Raw genomic sequence first — 19,050 nt, forward strand, 5'->3', positions numbered from 1 at the left:
GTGGCATGGTGATGCCACACAGCTCAGCAAAGCGTCCTCACTGGGGGAAGCTGGGTGGCACACACATAGGACCTCTCTCTGCTACTTTCTGTACTTTTTGTGAGTCAAATTCTTTCAAAATAAAAAATGAAGCCAAAATGACATTTTCATTTGGGGTCAGGGTAGGGGAATGGGTACGGTGCTTTTTGAGTTGTTTGTTCATCTTTAAGATAATAAATAGTACCTAAAAATCTAAATATTTTATTTTGGAGCTTTTGTTGCTACTAGAGTTTGAATTTTTAGAACCAGTGTTTTTCTTGTTATTCTCAAATGGCCTGTGATGTGTCTTGGCGTGTTTGCCGAGTCTACGGGTGTCTTGGCGTGTTTCTGCTCATGACTGTCTCCTCCTCTCATTCTTTGCAGGGCAACCTCCAGATCCATCACGTGGGGCAGGATGGTCAGGTGAGTGTCCCAGTGCTGGAGTTGCGCTGCTGAGGGGTGGGGCTCTCACAGGACGGGGTGGGGCGGTCAGGTGAGCGACCCCAGTCCTTACACATATACACAGGCATTGCGCTGCTGAGGGGTGGGGCTCTCACGGGACAGGGTGGGATGGTCAGGTGTGTGCCCTGGTCTCCACACACGTGGGCATTGCGCTGCTGAGGGGTGGGGCTCTCACGGGACAGGGTGGGACGGTCAGGTGAGTGCCCTGGTCTCCACACACGTGGACATTGCGCTGCTGAGGGGTGGGGCTCTCATGGGAGGGGGCGGATGGTCAGGTGAGTGCCACAGCCCCCCGTCACATACAGGCCATTGTGCTGCCAAGGAATGGGGGCTGCCACAGGAGGAAGCGAGGGTGCAAAGGCCTCTCAGTGTGAGCCCCAGAGCAGGACTGGCTTTCCTCACCATGGCAATGCACAGGCCTGGAAGGGGGAGGGTGGGGCTTGGGGGTCACATCTGGTGCTCCGTAGGATTTTGGTAGCTTTTGCATTCTGGCGGAAATGTGCCCTCCCCTCTGACCCCAAACCCTACCCCGTGCAGATGGTTATTTTCTGCACACGCGTGTGGATGTTGGTGGTGGTCGTGTTTGAGTAGGTAGCTTTGGTAGGAAAAGGTAGTTTCACTCCTGTGTATTGCCGTCAAACTCACAAACTTGCTTGCTTTCTAATCCTTGACAAAAAGAGTGACCATTCGTTGACCAACTCGTTGGTACGAGTTGTCTTTACAAAATGATGTGCCCTGACCGTGCGGGTCCTGGGGAGGGCATTGCTGTGCAGGACACAGTAAACTCGCTGGAGGTTTTGAGGCTGTGTGTTCCCAGGTCCTGGTGAAGACCTTTTCTATTCAGGAGACGGCTGTCACCTCTGGATCATTATTGAAGAGTCTGGGTGATCTTCCCATTTCGTAAAACAGAACCTGGGAGGTTGGCGGTGAGAACCATAAACACAGAGCTCACTGTGTCGAAAGATTGTACTCATTTTTCAAAACCACAGCGCACTGTCCTTTGAGGAACCTGCGTGCGTTCCCTTTGCCAAGGCCAGGCCCTGCGGATCTCTGACCCGACTGAGCCCAGGGCACCCCTGGAGCGAGGCGCCTCACAGATGACAGGGACAGAAGGGCACGTGCGTCCCGTGGGCTTTCCCTTGACCCCTCAGAGGCCCCTTGGGAGAAGGGCTGCAGACCCTCCAGAACTGGTTTATGTCAGTGTTTCTTAGTTGGAAAGTTTCTTCTTAAAGATCAGCATGAGGTTTTCTCAGGCAGTCCTGCAGCGTCGCTCGTCTGTAAGTATGCAATTGCCGCTTTGGAGAAGAGCCAAAGGAATGCGCAGTTTTTAAATCCACACTTGTGGCTTTGCGCTCATTCCGCTGGGGTAGTGAGGCTGTGGTCAGTGCAGTGCAGGTTGGTTCTCCGTGCCTTTCTCCCCCGTGGTTCTCACAGTCACTGGGGCAGCAGAGGACAGGACTCCCAGCCGGTGGTCCGTCTTAGTTTTGTGCAACATAGTGGTTTATGGTTATGCTGGTAGTGGAACTGTATCATAGTTAAAACGCTGCTGGACTTTAACTCCTAGGAAAATTTTTGTAAGGCATGTCACCTTCGATATTCCCTTGTTCCTTTCTCTGCCTCTGAACAAAATCCACTTGGAATTTTAAAGATAGGACCAGGCTTTTTACACTGTATTACTGCAGTGCTTCTGTTTATGATTGTAGACAGAATCCTCCCAACTCTGTTGTGAGGACAGAGATTCTAGCTTTTCTCAGCAGGCGTGGAGGCCCATTGACTCCAGCACAGATCTGAGTTCAGGAAGGACTCAGGGCTGGTGTTGGAGGAGTTGCTGTCTGGAATCCTCTGAACAAGGCTCTGTTCTGGTGTCTCTTGTTCCTCCGTCACTGCTGCTGCCCCACATGCCTTTGCACTGCGAGCAGGGTCTCAACTGCTGCTCATTCCCGTATCTGCCGTGGCCCCTCCAAGTCCCCACTCTAAGAGGCCTCACTGCAGAATGTGTAAAGCTGCCGTACTACCACTTTTTATGTGAAACGAATAATAATTTATAAATCACCTGGTTTTTTTTCCCCTTATGAACTCTCCTATGTTCTTCCCACCTCCTGATTCCTATTATCAGTTGCATTTGTGGGACCTCAAATCAAAGACAGCTTCAGGAGAGGCCAGTGCTACCACTCAGGGTAGCAGGCAGAATCTCAGTACATGGCCCCTGCTTCTCTTTGGAAGGAAACTGGTGTATGATTTAAGGAAACCGTTGTGTTATCTGAAGCTGCCTTTTCTGGTAAATCTGTGTAGCAAACCCCTCATCTTCCATTTGTGGAATTTCTTTCTTTTTCCATCATTTGGCGAGTTCTCATTCCTGCAGAGCTTCACCCTGCTCATGCAGGCTTCGTCCTCCGTACTGGCCACACATTTGGGAGACAGAAGGATGTTTCAAAAAGCACAGAGAAGCCCACTCACCTCCATGTTGTCTACTGGGCTAAGAAGCCCCGAGCCGTGTGGGGGGTCACACAGCCCGTTCGCTCTCCTCCCCGCCCCTGTGCCCACAGGAGGATAGTGCACGTGGGTCTAAGGCTCTCTCTTCTCCAGCCAGACTTGACCTCAGAAGCGTCCTTCGTGTGACACTGCAGGTGGCTCAGCTCCCCGTCCTGTCCCGGAGGCCCTTTCAGCTCCCCATCTTGTCCCGGAGGCCCTTGGCCTGCCCTGGTTGTGAGCACTGGCTTGATTGACGGGAGACCCTGCAGCCCACGCTCGCTCCAGGGAGCTGAGGGAAGACAAGGAACAGCACCCCAGCTGGAGTAAGAGAACACTAAGAAATGGATGCGGCTGCTTTAAGTTCCTAGATCACTGAGGATTAGCTTAGTAGTCCCATCTGATTCCCTAGTTTCAACTGTCATTTAAGAATGGTTATTTTGGAACAGACTCAGAATCTGACAGAGCAGCTAGAAATCCTCTTGGGAGGGTGACCAGGCCTTCCCTCTTCTGGCCATTCGTTTTCCATCCTGGAGCCGGGGTCTGCGCCCTATGTCCTGCGCCCTGCACCCCGTGCCCCACATCCTGCACCCCGCCCCCTTTCCTTGTGCTGGGCTCACGCTTGTTGCTGTTTTCCTCCTGTTCCACTTCTGAGATGATTGTTGCTGTTCCTTCTTGCAGTTAATTGATTATTTTCTGAATCAGTGGACAGCTTCTGTGAAAATAGCCTCCGTTCTTTGTTCCATGGAGGGAGGAATGTGCGCCGTGCTTGTGGATTGCTGCTGGGGTGGTGGGTTTGAGGCCGAGTCTGCAGCCAGCAGCAGCCTCAGTTCCAGGAGGGCCCTGGTGGCTGTGGTGCTGGGAAGCGCCATTGTGCTGCGTTGGTGTGACCCTGTGGCTCCGGCTGCCAGGGGGCCATCCTTTTTGAGTCATGTTTTCTTCAAATTAAATATTGAGAGATTCTAGTCACATCCCACAGTTGCCATTTGCTGTCTGAATAGAAAACATGAAGAATTGCATGATTTGAAGCCATGTGGTCAGTTTCATGTCCACAGCGGCCCTGCTTTTCTTCCTTGCTGAGAGATGGAATGCCCCATCTGGTGCTGGGTTGCAGGCAGGGTGGGACTCACAGCTGTTCGTTGACTCTGGGAGAGCTCCCCTGGCTGAGGCCGTCTGCTGACAGGTGCTGTGCAGGTGAGCGTGACCCTATACTAAGGAATACTGATTAGAGTCCATTTCAGGCCCTGTTGGGCACACTGAGAGTGCACAGGAACCACAGAGCCTGAGACACAGTAGGAGGGTGAGAGACGCAGTAGGAGGGTGGGAGACGCAGTAGGAGGGTGGGAGACGCAGTAGGAGGGTGGGAGACGCAGTAGGAGGGTGGGAGACGCAGTAGGAGGGTGGGAGACGCAGTAGGAGGGTGGGAGACGCAGTAGGAGGGTGGGAGACGCAGTAGGAGGGTGGGAGACGCAGTAGGAGGGTGGGAGACGCAGTAGGAGGATGAGAGACATAGTAGGAATCTGGAGAGCCACCTGCACCAAGGCCTCAGGACAGCGGATGGCACAGCCACAGGGAGGGTGACTGCCTGTGCAAGTCACCCAGGTCCAGCGAGGTTGGATGGAGCCCCCAGTGCTCAGCCTCCTGTGACCAGTGTTGGGGGTAGCAGTAGCGGACAGTGCCTCCCAAATGTGGGCAAGAGGTTTGGAAAGATTGGCAGAGCATCAGAGGCTTCATAAAGAGCCATTTGGGAAGATGAGGTTCAGGGGATGGTGGCGGGTGCGCAGGTATGGGGACGCACTGGCTGCATGGTGCCCGCTTCCTCCTCCCCGAGCTGTGCCCTCCGGCGCTGTGTCTCAGCCTCCCCTCCAGGAGCACTCATTTCCTCCCAGCTCTGGGCCCCTGTGGCCTCTGCTCTGCCAGCTGCCCAGCTGTGATGACCAGTTTCCAGTTTCCACTCCAGTCCTTTCTCTGTCTTTATTGTTCATTTTGACCTCTAGGTGCACATGATGTCATGCCCCAGTGTTCCAGCATCGCTGGCTGGGAGAGGGAAGAGGAGGTGAAGGGATTCCTTAGAACACTGACATTGAAATTGCAGCTGAATCTTTAAAAAAAAAAATTGTTTTGTGCTGGCTTACACCTGTAATCCCAGTACTTTGGGGAGGCCGAGGTGGGAGGATTACTTGAGCCTAGGAGTTTGATGCAAGGCTGGGCAACATAGTGAGACCCTGCTTCTACAGGAAAAAAAAAAAAAATTAGCCAGGTCTGGTAGTGTGTGCCTGTAGTCCCAAGCTACTCATGAGGCTGAGGCAGAAGGATCGCTTGAGCCCAGGAGGCCCAGGCTACAGTGAGCCATGACTGTGCCACTGCATTCACGCCTGGGCAACAGAGCAAGACCTGTCTCAAAATAAATAAAGTGTACAATTCAATGTTTTTTTCAAAAAATTAAAATATTAAAAAAATTCTTTTGAACCACTTCAGGTGGTTTCAAAGGTTGTGTATTTTCTTCCCTCCTGAATAACAACTTTACATAAGAACGAGCATTCCGGTCACTGTGGGAGGTGCCTAACGAGAGTCTCCATCTCGGGCTTTGTAGAGCGGAGCCCCGTGTGTGTGGACATGTGCTGCCCTCCTCGCCTCCCGCACACTGCCCAGTCCTCGTCATTCCTCATTGTGCACCTAATCTGCTGCCGGGGAAGCCAAACAGCCACTGCTGCTGGAAGTGAAATGAAGATGCAGTGGCTGGTTCTGGTCATGGCTCCAGGCGTGGGTAGCTCCTTCATGTGAGCAGCGTGGAGCTGAGCCTGGGCCTTTGGCTGTTTAGATGCGTTTGTGGCTGTGTTCTGGGTGCTTCTTCGTTGAGAGTGGAGTTCTGGAGAAACGGCTCTTTCGTAAGCTGATAACAATGTGTTGATTTCTTTTGTCCCTCCCTCACTGGGGGTGCGAGGCATCCGGGCAGCATTTTCCTCTACTGGACGATCCCCGTAGTGTTGGCTTTGTTGCTCAGTGCGTGTTTGAAATTAATCATTTGCTGCCCTGGGCGTGAAGATCAAATAAGGATATCATAGTAGCAATTCGGAATGATGTAGGTGGAGGTGTTATTGCCCATGTGGTTAAGGGATTGCAGAATTGGTTGGAATAGAGGACAGGCCTTGTATAGTAAATTAGACCAGAATCGGGGGCATCTGGAATTCCCTGAAATTCCCTGGAGGTGGGAGAGGCAGTCTGGTGTGCCAGCGATTCATAGACGGGGAGAGTGCGTTCAGAGTGTATGTATGCCAGGAGTGTGAAATAATTTCTTGTCTAAGGAATTTCAAGTTTCAGTTAGTGGTAAGGATAATAGAATCTTTAATTTGGTGCTGATTTTCAGAAGATTCTGAAAAACAAAAAAAGCCCTTAAAAATTAAGAGCCATAAGGATTGAAGTTTGCAGGGAGGTGGATGACTTTATTTTTGAGTGCATTTTAAATGAAAATTGATGACTTTTTTATGAGGTCATGGGAACTTTTGCATAAGGTGGATAGACCAGTTGGCCACTTCAGGAGGCTGGCAGGGGAACCACTGGTTGGTCATACCTGCATCTTGGTGCAGCTGCCTTGCTGCCATGGGTACCCTGAGCCAGTGCTGCATGACCTGGGCAGACTCCCTGTAAAGGCCAACTCTCATTCTGCAGTGGATGCTGCCTGCCTCGGGAGTGATGAGTGCACGCAGGCCGCGTGGCTGGACTCTGCTAGCGTCTGCACAAGCCACAGCGGGAAGCAGCATTCCATTAGAGTTCTAGAACCCTCCTCTCTCGCTCGTGCGTGTGCACCCACAGTCAGAACAGGTCCACAGTACAACAGGCCACAGCGAGAAGGCAGCTTTCCATTTTGGTTCCAGAGCCCTCCTCCCTTGCTCACGTGTGTGCACTTACATGGTCAGAACAGGTCCACAGAACAGTATTACTGTGTGCTGATTGCACTAATATTTTTTATTCTGTTTTCTGTTTCTCTTCCTTTTTGTCTCTGAAAACTGGCTATGAGATATTGCATTGATTTTGCAACCTATACTTTGAAAAATACTGGAATAGATGATCGTTAATGTGTCTTTCTTAAGAGCTTGTAGTTCTGAGTTGTAACTGAGTAGCTGGGACTATAGGAATGCACCACTGCACCTGTGTAATTAAGTACTTTTTAAAAACTTACAACTATATAAAGTTTACACTGCAAATATTAATATTCTTCCTCTCATATTTTGATAAATCGAAAGATTTTCTTGAATTGGGAAGCTTTTTAAACAAATCACATTCAAGTTTAAGAAAAATGATTATAAACGTGCTAGTTAAAAAAAATTTTTAGCGTGCTTCTCAGGGCTTTTCGTCTAGATCAGGAAAATTAGGATTATCTGTATCACTTGGGCATTAGAATGAAGTATCCCTGAGAACTGCAGTCAGGTTTTTGGTGTGGTTGGCCTTCTGTTGGTCATTTGGTGGGTATGGGACAGAAGACGGCTTGATGTTTGCCGTGGCTGGCCACGCCCCTCCATGCCATCCACAAGCCTCTGACAGAGTTGTCCGTGTGTGCATTTGAGTGTTTTTTGCAGAAGAGGCCGGAGCCAAAGGAAGGCTTCAGTTGCAGCTGGGCTGTACCAAGGGACCTCAGCGGGAGCAGCCCTTGGGGGCCAGAGCCCAGCCTCTTCCAGCAACAGAAAGGACCTTTCTTGCCCCTGCAGCACCTGTCGGATATAACATGCCTGACTCCCTCGTTCATTCCCGGAAGAGAAGCGCTCCCCTTGCTCCCCACACAGCCCTGCTATGCTGGGCACTCAAACCAGCCAGAGGTGGGGGAGCCTGTGAGTAGAGTGGAGAATTGGAGGTGGTGCCATCCTGACCACAGCACCTTTCTTCTCCCTGAGGCTGCCTCCTCAGATACTCTTCTTGGCCACAGATGAGGGCCTGGCTGTGGTTGGCAGATCTTTTGGGAGAGAACTGGATGGGTAGGGAGTGGGAGAGTCGCCACAGGTCCCAGTCTCAGGGCGGCTGCTCCCTCAGTGTCTGTCATCTTGGGATGCAGCAGTGTCGCTTCCTCATGCTTCAGTGCCCTCTTCACCGCAGTGGGGTGGCAGTAACACCTGCTTAGGAAGTTGGTGGGCTTTGCTGGGCGCACATGGTCCACCTGGCACTCACCAGCCTCTGGGCTGCCCTTGGCGAGTGCCGTCCACACTCCAGCACTCAGGGAGGGGCAGTGCAAATCCTCAAAAACTGACCACACAAGCACTGGTGCCCAGGTGGTGAGTAGGTGGGCTGTGGTCTGCATACAGAAGCTTTACCCTGTACACGTGCAAGGAGTAACAGCTGCTCATTTGAGTGACATCACTGGACTGTGGCCCTTCGAGCCTCCTGATGCGGAGGTCGGCCTTTCACTTCTGCCTTTTGCATGTGTGAATGTGTGTGTGTGTGTTTTTAGAGATACTGTTTTAAAACTGCATACTCAAAGCATTAGTTAATTAACTAGGAAGTATTCTCATGTGAAAATGATCACCAGGACTGAACCTTTTAAAGCAGATCATCTGAATCTCGTCACTGTAAAGCAATCTGGACTACAAAATTCATTCTTTCATGTGAATGGAACGATTTGGTAAAGAAACACTGAACGTAACATGGACGTGCTCTAGTGATCGTAGGGAGCTGTGAGCTCGTGCAGTCTTGGGTAGGAGTCGGCATTTATGGTTTTTTGTTTTTTTTTTTAAATGTTTTTAATTATTTTTTTGTTTGTTTTGAGATGGAGTCTTGCTCTATTGCCCAGGCTGGAGTGCAGTGGTGCAATCTCAGCTCACTGCAACCTCCGCCTCCCAGGTTCAAGCAGTTCTCCTGCCTCGGCCTCCTGAGTAGCTGGGATTATAGGCGCCCGCCACCACGCCCAGCTAATTTTTGTATTTTTAGTAGAGACGAGGTTTCACTGTGTTGTGTTTGTGTTCTTTAAAATCCGCATCACGTTGGCCGGGCGCGGTGGCTCACGCCTGTAATCCCAGCACTTTAGGAGGCTGAGGCAGGCAGATCACAAGGTCAGGGGATTGAGACCATCCTGGCTAACGGTGAAACCCCATCTCTATAAAAAAAATCAAAAAATTAGCCGGGCACGGTGGCGGGCTTCTGTAGTCCCAGCTACTCGTGAGGCTGAGGCAGGAGAATGGTGTGAACCCAGGAGGCGGAGCTTGCAGTGAGCCGAGATCGCACCACTGCACTCCAGCCTGGGCGAGAGAGCGAGACTCCGTCTCAAAAAAAAAAAAAAAAAAAAAAAAAAACCATATCACATGAACGTGTTTTGGTGATCTTAGGGAGCCGTGAGCTCATGCGGTCCTGGGTGGGAGGTGGCATTGTTTGTGTTGTTTAAAATCCCAAACCGGAGTTCCCAGGGCTGCCGGGAGTTTAGGCTTGATGCGCGTCACGTAACACAGAACACCAGGGTGGGGAAGGGCCCAAAGTAAGATACCACCAGGGTGGGGAAGGGCCAAGAATGCTTGCCCTAGTTCCTTAGTGAACACTGCCAGTTTCTCCCCACATCTCCGTTAGGTAGTGAGAGTCTCAGTCAAGGCAGCATTTTCATGCATGTCAGTGAATGGGCCTTGCTCCTTCCCCCGTACCAGGAAGCCGTTTGGCCCCTCGCTTGGGTGTGCGTCAGTCAGGCTTGGTAGAATGCAACATGGCGCATGTCTGTTCTTTCAGCCCTCATTGGAACTCAAAGATCAGTGATCAGTGCCCATGGGTGTGAGCTGGGATGGCTGTGGGTGTTGTCCTTATTCTAATCCAGGCTTTCCCCGAACATGTGCAGGAGGGCAGTAATTCAGGGCGCTGGGCCTCACTGGAGTCTGATGTTCTCAGTGGGAACAACCCTAGTGTACTCCTACTAGTCACCCAGAACAGCCGTTCTCTCCACAGAGCGCAGACCACTCCTGCAGACCATGTTCAGGTCCTCAGAGGATTTAAAATACCAGTGAGCTAGGGACGCAGTACATAGTGGGCTCCTTCCTATGTTTGGTGTACTTGGCAATAATGCACCCAAATATTGGGTGTGACTGTGCTTTCTTTTTACACTGCTATGACTATGTACTGTCATGAAAAAATTTTGAAGATTCTGTCTAAATTTAACCCTGATTAACAGGGTCCGCAAGGGCTTGGCCGAAGCAAATGCTGGGACTTAGGGGGCTGTCCCCTGGGGAAGGCAGGAAAGCTGATGGGTAATGGGACACGCAGGGCCTGCTCAAAGACCACCAAGGCCTGCTGGGTCGGGTCCTCTGACTCGTGTTGCTTCAGCAGCTGGCCGTGACTTTGTCAAAACAGTTTTTCAATTTGGACAGTGAAATATGAGCAGAATTTTGGTATATCATATAGGGGATAGTTAGTTATCAGAGTTTAAATAGCAAGAGGTACATTTGCTATGGTTCTGATTAATTTGATGTGATCGAAGACTTAGCCAACTAAAAATAATTTTCCAGAAGTATCTAATCATTTGGAGAAATAACTAATCTGTCTCATTGAGGAGAGATTGCAGCACAATTGTAGAATTAAATAAAGCGCAGACACCATATGGGAGGTTGGATTTCAGTAATGGAGGAAAGAAGGCGCCAGAAGAAAGGACATCGATTCTAACAGTGTTCCTGGCATTGAATCGGCGCTCACACAGATTAAAGAAAGGAGGTGGTTTCCAACAGTGTTCTGGGTATTGAATCGGGGCTCAGCATAGTTTCTGACCTCAAAATTGAAGGTGCTGAAGTCAGTGTCTTCGTCAGGTGTGGGGTGCGGGGTCTTTGAGACTGTGCGGCACACTGGACCCTCATGTCGGGAAGGCTCTGCGGACCACATCTTTCCTCTGCTCTCACACTGTGACCATCGTTAACACACAAAAAGACTACAGGGATCAAACGTGGGTTTTTTTCTGGACACAGCAAGCAGTGGACACCAGCTGGGTGTCCTCTAATTCAGTTCCGACATGGAGAGAGCGTCGGATCCCTCGGGTCAAGGACTCAGGCCCCGGGACTGCCCCCAACCACACCAGTCGCAAGTTCGGGCCTTGGGACTCCTGGCTGACCTGCTTCAGGTTGGGCTTCCCACGACCCGTCTTTGGGTTTGATTAATTTGCTGGAGTGGCTTGCAGAGCTCAGGGAAGCACATTTATTTACTGTGTTTATTATCATAAAGGATACTACATAGGCTATAGATGTGGAGATGTGTCAGGCGAGGTATGGGGGAAGGGGTATGGAGCTTCCAGGCCCTCCCTGGGCACCACTCTCCAGGACCTCCCCCGTGTTCAGCTGCCTGGAAGCTCGCCGAACCCCACCGCCTTAAGTTTTTATGGAAACTTCGTGACATCAGCATTCCTTCCCCAGGGTCTAGGGCGGGACCCTCTCGTGGGAGGGTCTTAAGACCCACAGTCAGCAAGCAGGGGATCGTTAAGAGTGAAAGGAGGGTGAGAGAAGGTGAGAGCCTGCCCCTGAGGCCCACACACCTGGCATCGTAACAAGAGACGAACCAGGGCTGTGGGAGTTACGAGCCAGGAACCAGGGACAAAACCAGTATCTCTCATAAACACCACAGCTCTTCATAGGGTTTTTCAGGTGGAGTCACGGGGGAGATGGCTGGGCTCAGGCACTCCGAGAATGGAGAATGCTGTGGCCACACGCTCAGTGACACGCCGCCCTAGCCACACGGCATCCAGTGAACACCATACATCTCTAACACGTTTCAGTGTGCCAGAAGGAAAAGCGTTTCCTCCTCCGTCTGATTTCTTTACAGATAATTGTTTTCTTGGGGATTTAGATTGCATACAGTATAGGAAATGTGGTGTTCTAATTGGAGTATAGTATGATATTCTTCCAGTTAAGAACCCTCTTCAGGAAAGAGCTGGTGTGGGCGTGGCCGGCTGGTGAGCTTTTCAGTCACGTTCACAAGGGTGGGAATCCTTGTCCTCCGATCTTATTCCTGACGTGTCAGCGAAGATTAACAGGGACAGATGCAGCTAAACATAGCCAAGATGCTGGCTGTCTGTCTGCATCTATCTGTGCATCTATCTGTGTATCTATCTGTCTATCTGTCCATCCATCCATCCATCTATCCATCCATCCATCCATCCATCCATCCATCCATCCATCCATCCATCTAATCGATGAGACATTAGTCTCACCCCGTTCCCTAGGCTGGAGTGCGGTGGTGTGATCTTGGCTCACTGTAGTCTCTGCCTCCCGGACTTAGGCGATCCTCCCACCTCAGCCTCCCGGTGGCTGGGACCACAGGCTCGTGCTACCACACCTAGCTGATTTTTGTATTTTTTGTAGAGACAGGATTTTGCCATGTTGCCCAGGCTGGTCTCAAACTCCTGGCTTAAGGGATCCACCTGCCTTGGCCTCCCAAAGTTCTGAGGTTACAGGCATGAGCCACCACGCCTAGCCTGACAAGATGGTTTTTAAACTAATAGCTGTGCCTCTTTAAGACACACACTTGTTAATGGTTGTGTTGAGCATCTTGAACTGCCAGCGGCCTAAGTGGTGTTGCAGCCACAGGAGTCTCCAGGCACGAGTGAGCCGAGATTGTGTAAGAGCATCTGCACTCAGAAACCCATCATTTGGATAAGTGTGTATTTGCTGTTTTTTAATTTTAATTTTAATTTTTTATTTTTGGAGACAGAGTCTCTGTTGTCAAGACTGGAGTGCAGTGGCGCAATCACGGCTCACTGCAGCCTCTGCCTCCAGGTTCAAGCGGTCCTCCCACCTCAGCCTCCCGAGTAGCTGGGACTACAGGTGCGCACCACCACAGTCTGCTAATTTTTTAATTTTTATAGAGACGGGGTTTTGCCCTGTTGCACAGGCTGGTCTCGAACTCCTGAGCTCAAGCGATCCGCCTGCCTCGGCCTCCCAAAATGCTGGGATTATGGGTATGAGCCACCACACCCAACCTGCTGTTTTTCCACTGCTTGCTGGTAGGTTGCAGACATCCCAGAACTCTGTAGAACACTAAAGACGAGAGTTGTCCTGCACAGCCAGTTGAGCAGTCACTCTTGCTCCCGTGATCTCTTGCTGCCACAGCCAGGCTGTCAACTGCAGCCCCCGTGTAGTTGGGCGGCCTCACAGCATGAGATCAAGGCTCCCAGGATGGGGACTCCCTGGTGGTTTAGGGCTGAGGCTGCAGACCCCTCGAACCTCTCTGGAAACTGCGCTTCCCTTGAGGGATGGGGCAAAATATCCATGCCAGAATCTTGAATTTGAAAAGACTGAGGTGTGGGGTGGCCTGTAGGGCATGGGTGGGGTGCAGCACCTTTCAGGGCCTGTCGCTGCCCTACATGTGTAGACGTGGAGCCCCTTAAGGGCAGGATCCGTGCCCAGCACGCAGTGAGCGTGTAGAAATCATGGGCTTTGCAGGAGCCCATGCCTCCCTGGGGCTCGGCCTCGGTGCCCCACGCACAGTAGGCACACGGGAAGTGCGGCCATTCCCAGGCACTGCTGCGGTGCGGAAGGTGATGTGTTCCCACGCAGACACTGATGCGGTGAGCCGCGCTTCCCTCTCTCAGGTGCCTTTCCCTGCCACAGCTGCAGGCTGTGGGGCTGGTCTGTCACCTCCAGTGTTGTGATCTCAGGAAGACAGCAGCCCACCCACCTGGCATAAAAATCCACGGAGAGAAATTCAGGATTTCTCTTGATTTATTAATTGTGTGCTTTGTTGGGGGCAGCTCGGCAGATAAGTACATTTTTATAATTATGCATCATTAAATAATAACTGCTAAATAGACTTAGAGCTTTGTTTCCTACATTAAAAAATCTAGATTTAAAAATTCCAGGTTTATACAATTTCTGAGGTATCGTTTGATTTCCATTCATCGCATTTATTTGAGGAGTTTAAGAAAATAAAGTGAAGACCTAAACATTTCCTCACATGACCAAGAAATAATACTCCAAATCAGTGTGTTTCTGGAATTGGTAGCTGCTACTAGCTGACCTCAAATACCTCTTGGAGCACCGTATCTGGAGTTTTTCTCACTGGGCACTCTAACAGCCAAGGACAGGCACCCATTCCTGGACAGATGCTGGTGTGTGTGTTGTTCTAGTTACTACTAAATTGTTACTAAAGAAAATCAAAACAAAACACAAGAAAGATACATCAGAGGTCACTTCAGCTCAAATGGCAGCTTATGGACATTCCCTGGCGTATCCAAGTTATCCTTAGAAAGCTGAAATATACCTTCGAAAGCATCGTCACAAGGTAGCGCTCTGCCTGCATTAACTCAGGGGCCCCTCTCTGAAGTTGGAGACTTGCTTTCTCCTGTATCTTTACCTGTCGTGTATTTCTGAAGAGAAGTGAGATTGAGTTCAGTGACTAGGTTGAGTGCTACTCTTACTTTGGAGATGAGGACAGTAGACAGGAGCTTTTCCAGGACCGTTCAGGGAGTTAAAGTCAGGGATACATCCGGAACTCAACTCTCATGATTCCTGAACATTGCCTGCAGTTCCCCCAGAGCTCTACCATCATCATCACCTCCACCTACCACCACTGCCAACACAACCACCTCTACCACCTCCACCACTGTCATCTCCATCATCCTCACCATTATCATAATTGCCACCATCATCACCATCATCACAACCACCCTAACAACTGCTGTCACCACCACTTCAACCACTATCATCTCCATCATCATCACCAACCCAACCACCCTAACCACTACCACCACCACCTTTACCATTATCATCTCCATCATCATCACCAATACAACCACCCTAACCACTACCACCACCACCTTTACCATTATCATCTCCATCATTACCACCAACACAACCACCTTAACAACCACTACCACCACCACCTTCACCACTGTCATCTCCATCATCATCACCAGCAACACAACCACCCTAACAACCACTACCACCACCACCTTTCCCGCTGTCATCTCCATCATCACCAGCACAACCACCTCTACCACTACCATCTCCATCATTATCACCAGCACAGTCACCCTGACAACCACTACCACCACCACCTCCTTCACTATGATCTCCATCACCAACACAACCACCTTAACCACTACCTCCACCACTGTCATCTCCAACATCATCATCACCAACACAGTCACCCTAACAACCACTACCACCATCTCCACCACTGTCATCTCCATCATCACCACCAACACAACCACCCTAACAACCACTGCCACCCCCACCTCCACCACTGTCATCTCCATCATCACCACCAACACAACCACCTTCACCACCACCATCTCCACCATCATCACCAACAGAACGACCTCCACCTCCACCACTATCATCTCCATCATCATCATCGACACAACCACTCTGACAAACACTACCACCACCTCCACCACTGTATCATCATCATCAGTGCAACCACCTTAACAACTACTACCACCACCACCTCTACTGTCATCTCCATCAACATCATCATCAGCACAACCACCCTAACAACCACTGCCATTATGCCCCTCATCCTCACCACCACTACCAACAACAACTCATCTATCACAAGCATGACCTCTGCCGCCATCGTCCCTGTCACCACCACCACTCCCAGGGCTATCACAGCCATCAGCAGCACCAGCACTGTCAAGGAGTCAAGTTAATTTCCTGATTATCCTGAGTTGTGTTCTAATCTGTCTTGTTTTTGGCCTCTCTCCCTCTCCCTGTTGAGATTAAAATGACAGTGCCTCCTTTGCCCAGCTCAGGAATTTTTATGGAGGGTCAGTGGGCATGGCTTCTGGCCTTCCTATGTGGGCCTTGAGTAGTGGCTTAGGTGTGATAGAAATGGAAGGTCCTCAGTGTTGCTTCAGGACAAAACTTCACAGTGTTGAATTTGGATTCTGCAGATTGAATCCAATGTGCAGTATGTTTTGCACAGTTAGTACCGAACTCTGTTCGTAGGGGATATTATATCTATTGAGATGTTCAAATCTGGGTCAATTCTTTCTCTGTATTTGGAAGATTTTCAGTCACATGGGAAACTTTTCAAGGCTTGAGTATTAATCATGCTGCTTAGATCGTGAATCATGAAATTATTTAGTACTGTTTCTAGTACATGTATATTTTTATACTGGGATTTTTTTTGCCCTTTTTTGCCTTTTTTTTTTTTTTAATAGATATAGCTAATGTTATCTAAGATTTGCACAAAGAGAGCTTATATACGTTTATAGGCTAAACAATGAAATCCCTGGAAAAGCTAGGAGGTATTTTGTGTATGTTCTGGTAAACCCATCTCTAATGTGTACACCCACCCACCCCCTCCCCACACACACCCTGAATAATTGAATGTGTGTACGTACACATGACACATACATAGTTAGCAAAGCAGTGACAGGTCCAGGGCCTTCCCACTGCGTACATGTGTGATGACTTGACCAGGGTTCAGCTGACAGCAGATTTGGTGACCTTGAAGCTTTTCACCTTCTCTCCCACCTTTGGCATTTGTGTTCCTCCTGATACTTTGCTTAAGAGTAAGTTTCAGAGGCCTTCAGAATCTTTTTCCATGAAATAAGGCCTTCTAGACCCAGCTGGGAAAAAGATTAGAAGACATGGGAAATGTCCAACATTTTATGTGTAGGATTTTTTTGGAGAGAGCGAGGAGGAGGAGTGTGAGTGTGCCGGTGTCTTTATCTGTAGCTGAAAAATGGCCTCTTGTATTTCTAGGAGGCTTTAGGCCACTCTAAATGGCTTGTCACAGAGGGAGGATCATCTTGCTTTCCTAGACACTCACCCTGTGTCGCTTTTAATAAAAATGCTCCCATCAAGAAAATATATTCCTGCATCGCATGCCAAAACACAAGCAGAAATCTTGGAGACTGTCAGTGGTTCAGGGAATTAATCTCTTACAGAAAAGCCTTCCCTACCAGAAATGGTGGGAAATGTAATTTAAACCATAAAAGGTCAGAAGTGGAGTGAGTTTGGTGTTGACTAGTCCCAAGAAACCGCCTAGGAAAGGTGTGGAGCTGCCCGTATGCCTCCTGCTGCCTTGCTGGGGGGCTCAGGCCCACCTGAACAGCCGGCTCTTCAGGTTCCTTGCCCTGTCTGGGGAGGCGGGGCCCTGACTTACAAAGGGAGACCGTGGTGTCTTCTGCCTGTGGCTCTGACACTGAAGGGGTCCTTGTGGCCCCATAACAGGCTTGTCGTATGCAGCAGAGTGTTCTGAGAGCGCGGAGTGGCTGCGGAACTGCAGGGACTCTCTGCTCCTTAGCTGCTTGGTCTGTTTTGGCAGCAGCAAGGAAGGTAGTTTCAGGCTTGAGTGACGACTAGTCAGTGAAATAGGTGTACTGTTCTGAGGGCTATCATTTTTGTCCTGTTGAATTTCTTGGGACACTGTCTGTGGTTGCAGCATAGAAGAATCTTTAAGTCAGGCAAGGGCCCAGGACAAGCTGGACAAAGTGTTTGGCTGGAAAGCGTATTCTCGCTCTCCCTCTTTTTTTTTTTTTTTTTAAAGAGAGAACATAGATGAAATGATGACTGAAATGTACATTTTCAGTGTTTTACTCAGTTGAAACAATGTGCCTTTGAAGGGCTCGCTGTTAGCTGAAGTGGAAGTGTCTTTATCACAATCCCTGAGATGCTCCCGCTGCTCTGGCCACGCTTCACGCTGGCCCCTGCACCCCTGGCCCTTTTGTTTAGCCCCACATCAGACTCTGTGACATCAGAAGTGGTGGCAGGCCTGATGATTCGAAGATTGTTTTTGATTAATTTTACCATTTTCAAGTATATTTTTAAAAGGTTAAGTAAAAGAGTTTAAATAATGTAAAACACAAATTTTATCCATTTCTGTTCCTCCTCATGCCCAGTGTGGTGTACTTGGCAGTATCCATTTCTGTTCCTCCTCATACCCGGTGTGGTGTACTTGGCAGTGCTGAGTGATCGTCGAGTGAATGAATACAAAATATTTGGAAATACTCTCGTTTGAGCCATTTAAAACTATGGCTTATGTTCACCAGATCTTTAATCATGAAAACATACAGAACAGTACTGATTTAAAGCTCTAACTCAATAAGCAGAAAAAGTGTGACTTCTGAATAATTTTATGTATCCTTTTGGTAGGATCCAAATGTGAGACGTTTTTCTGAATAAGGTAGTTTTGGTGATTCTTTGGGTGTTCTGAGACTTTTCTGTCACCGTTGTTGAACCGTGTCTGCCTTTTCTGGTGGGCAGGCCTGCCGCGTTGTGGGGGTTTAGCGACTTCACACAGCTGGTGTGGGACGCTTCAGTGTGGGGTGTAGGCCAGTACCCAGGAGCTTGCCTGGCGCGCCTGTTGCTGTGGGTGCCTCTGTGCAGGGCAGCTAATGGGTGTGTAAAGGACCCTTTTGCCCCAAGAATTATCTGCTGGAAGGCTACCAGAACAGCTGCTGACGAAAGGAAACCCGGGCGTTACTGCTGCACCAGGATTCCTGGCCTCTGGAGGAAGGATGGTGGCCTTCTCCAGGGGGATGCCCTGGAGACTCTTCGGGTCCCCTCCACATGTTCACGTCGTCAGAATCCAGAAACAAGGAGTGGAAAACACCCCTCAGGTCGCTTTATGCTGATTCTGTTTAGGCCCCGGCTTTTCCCTCTTGCAAAATGCACGCACTCTGGCCCACGTTGTGTAAAATTGGAAGAATGTTCTTCACACCCTTCATGTTGGCAGTGTTTGGGTCCTGATTCTTACATCCCAGAAGGGAAGTCGTGGCACCGTGCGAGACAATCTGACATCTGACAAGTAGGAGAGATGGCGAGGGCGTCTGGGCAGCGGGGGCGTGCAGTGACTCTCGCTGGCCCTGTCCCCGCACCCTGGACTCCAGGGCGAGTGGTGCTGGCCGGATGCCCGCAGTGAGGAGGTGCGGGGCACGCAGGGAGCGCTTTCTGGACAGTTCAGTGCGGGGCAGCGAGTGGTCGCCTGTGTTCTGACAAGCCAGGGGCCAAGGCTTGGTGTGGGCCAGGGAGCCTGATTGAAGTCACACTCCTGTCCCCTTAAACTATGAAACGGTGGAGTTACACAGGGGAAGAAAGGGTTCAAGCGTAATATAATTTCCTACCGTTTTTTCACTCTGAGAGTGAACCGCTGAGTGGCTGTTAAATTCATTGTGTATTTACGAGGAATCTTTCATCTAGAAATTGT

General features: G+C 49.9%; 1 protein-coding gene across 19 annotated transcripts in view; it reads left to right on the forward strand.

Annotated features, from left to right (window-relative positions):
- The window catches only part of BANP (BTG3 associated nuclear protein), a 127,524-nt gene that overhangs the window by 85,885 nt on the left and 22,589 nt on the right, over positions 1-19,050 (forward strand). For all 19 annotated transcript variants that reach the window (XM_038008163.2, XM_038008157.2, XM_038008158.2 and 16 more), the window contains one exon: positions 403-441. In XM_038008163.2, coding sequence (XP_037864091.1) covers positions 403-441 — 39 coding nt within the window. The remainder of the gene's footprint in view (positions 1-402; positions 442-19,050) is intronic.

The sequence above is a fragment of the Chlorocebus sabaeus genome, chromosome 5 (assembly GCF_047675955.1).
Source record: "Chlorocebus sabaeus isolate Y175 chromosome 5, mChlSab1.0.hap1, whole genome shotgun sequence".
Lineage (NCBI taxonomy): Eukaryota > Metazoa > Chordata > Mammalia > Primates > Cercopithecidae > Chlorocebus > Chlorocebus sabaeus.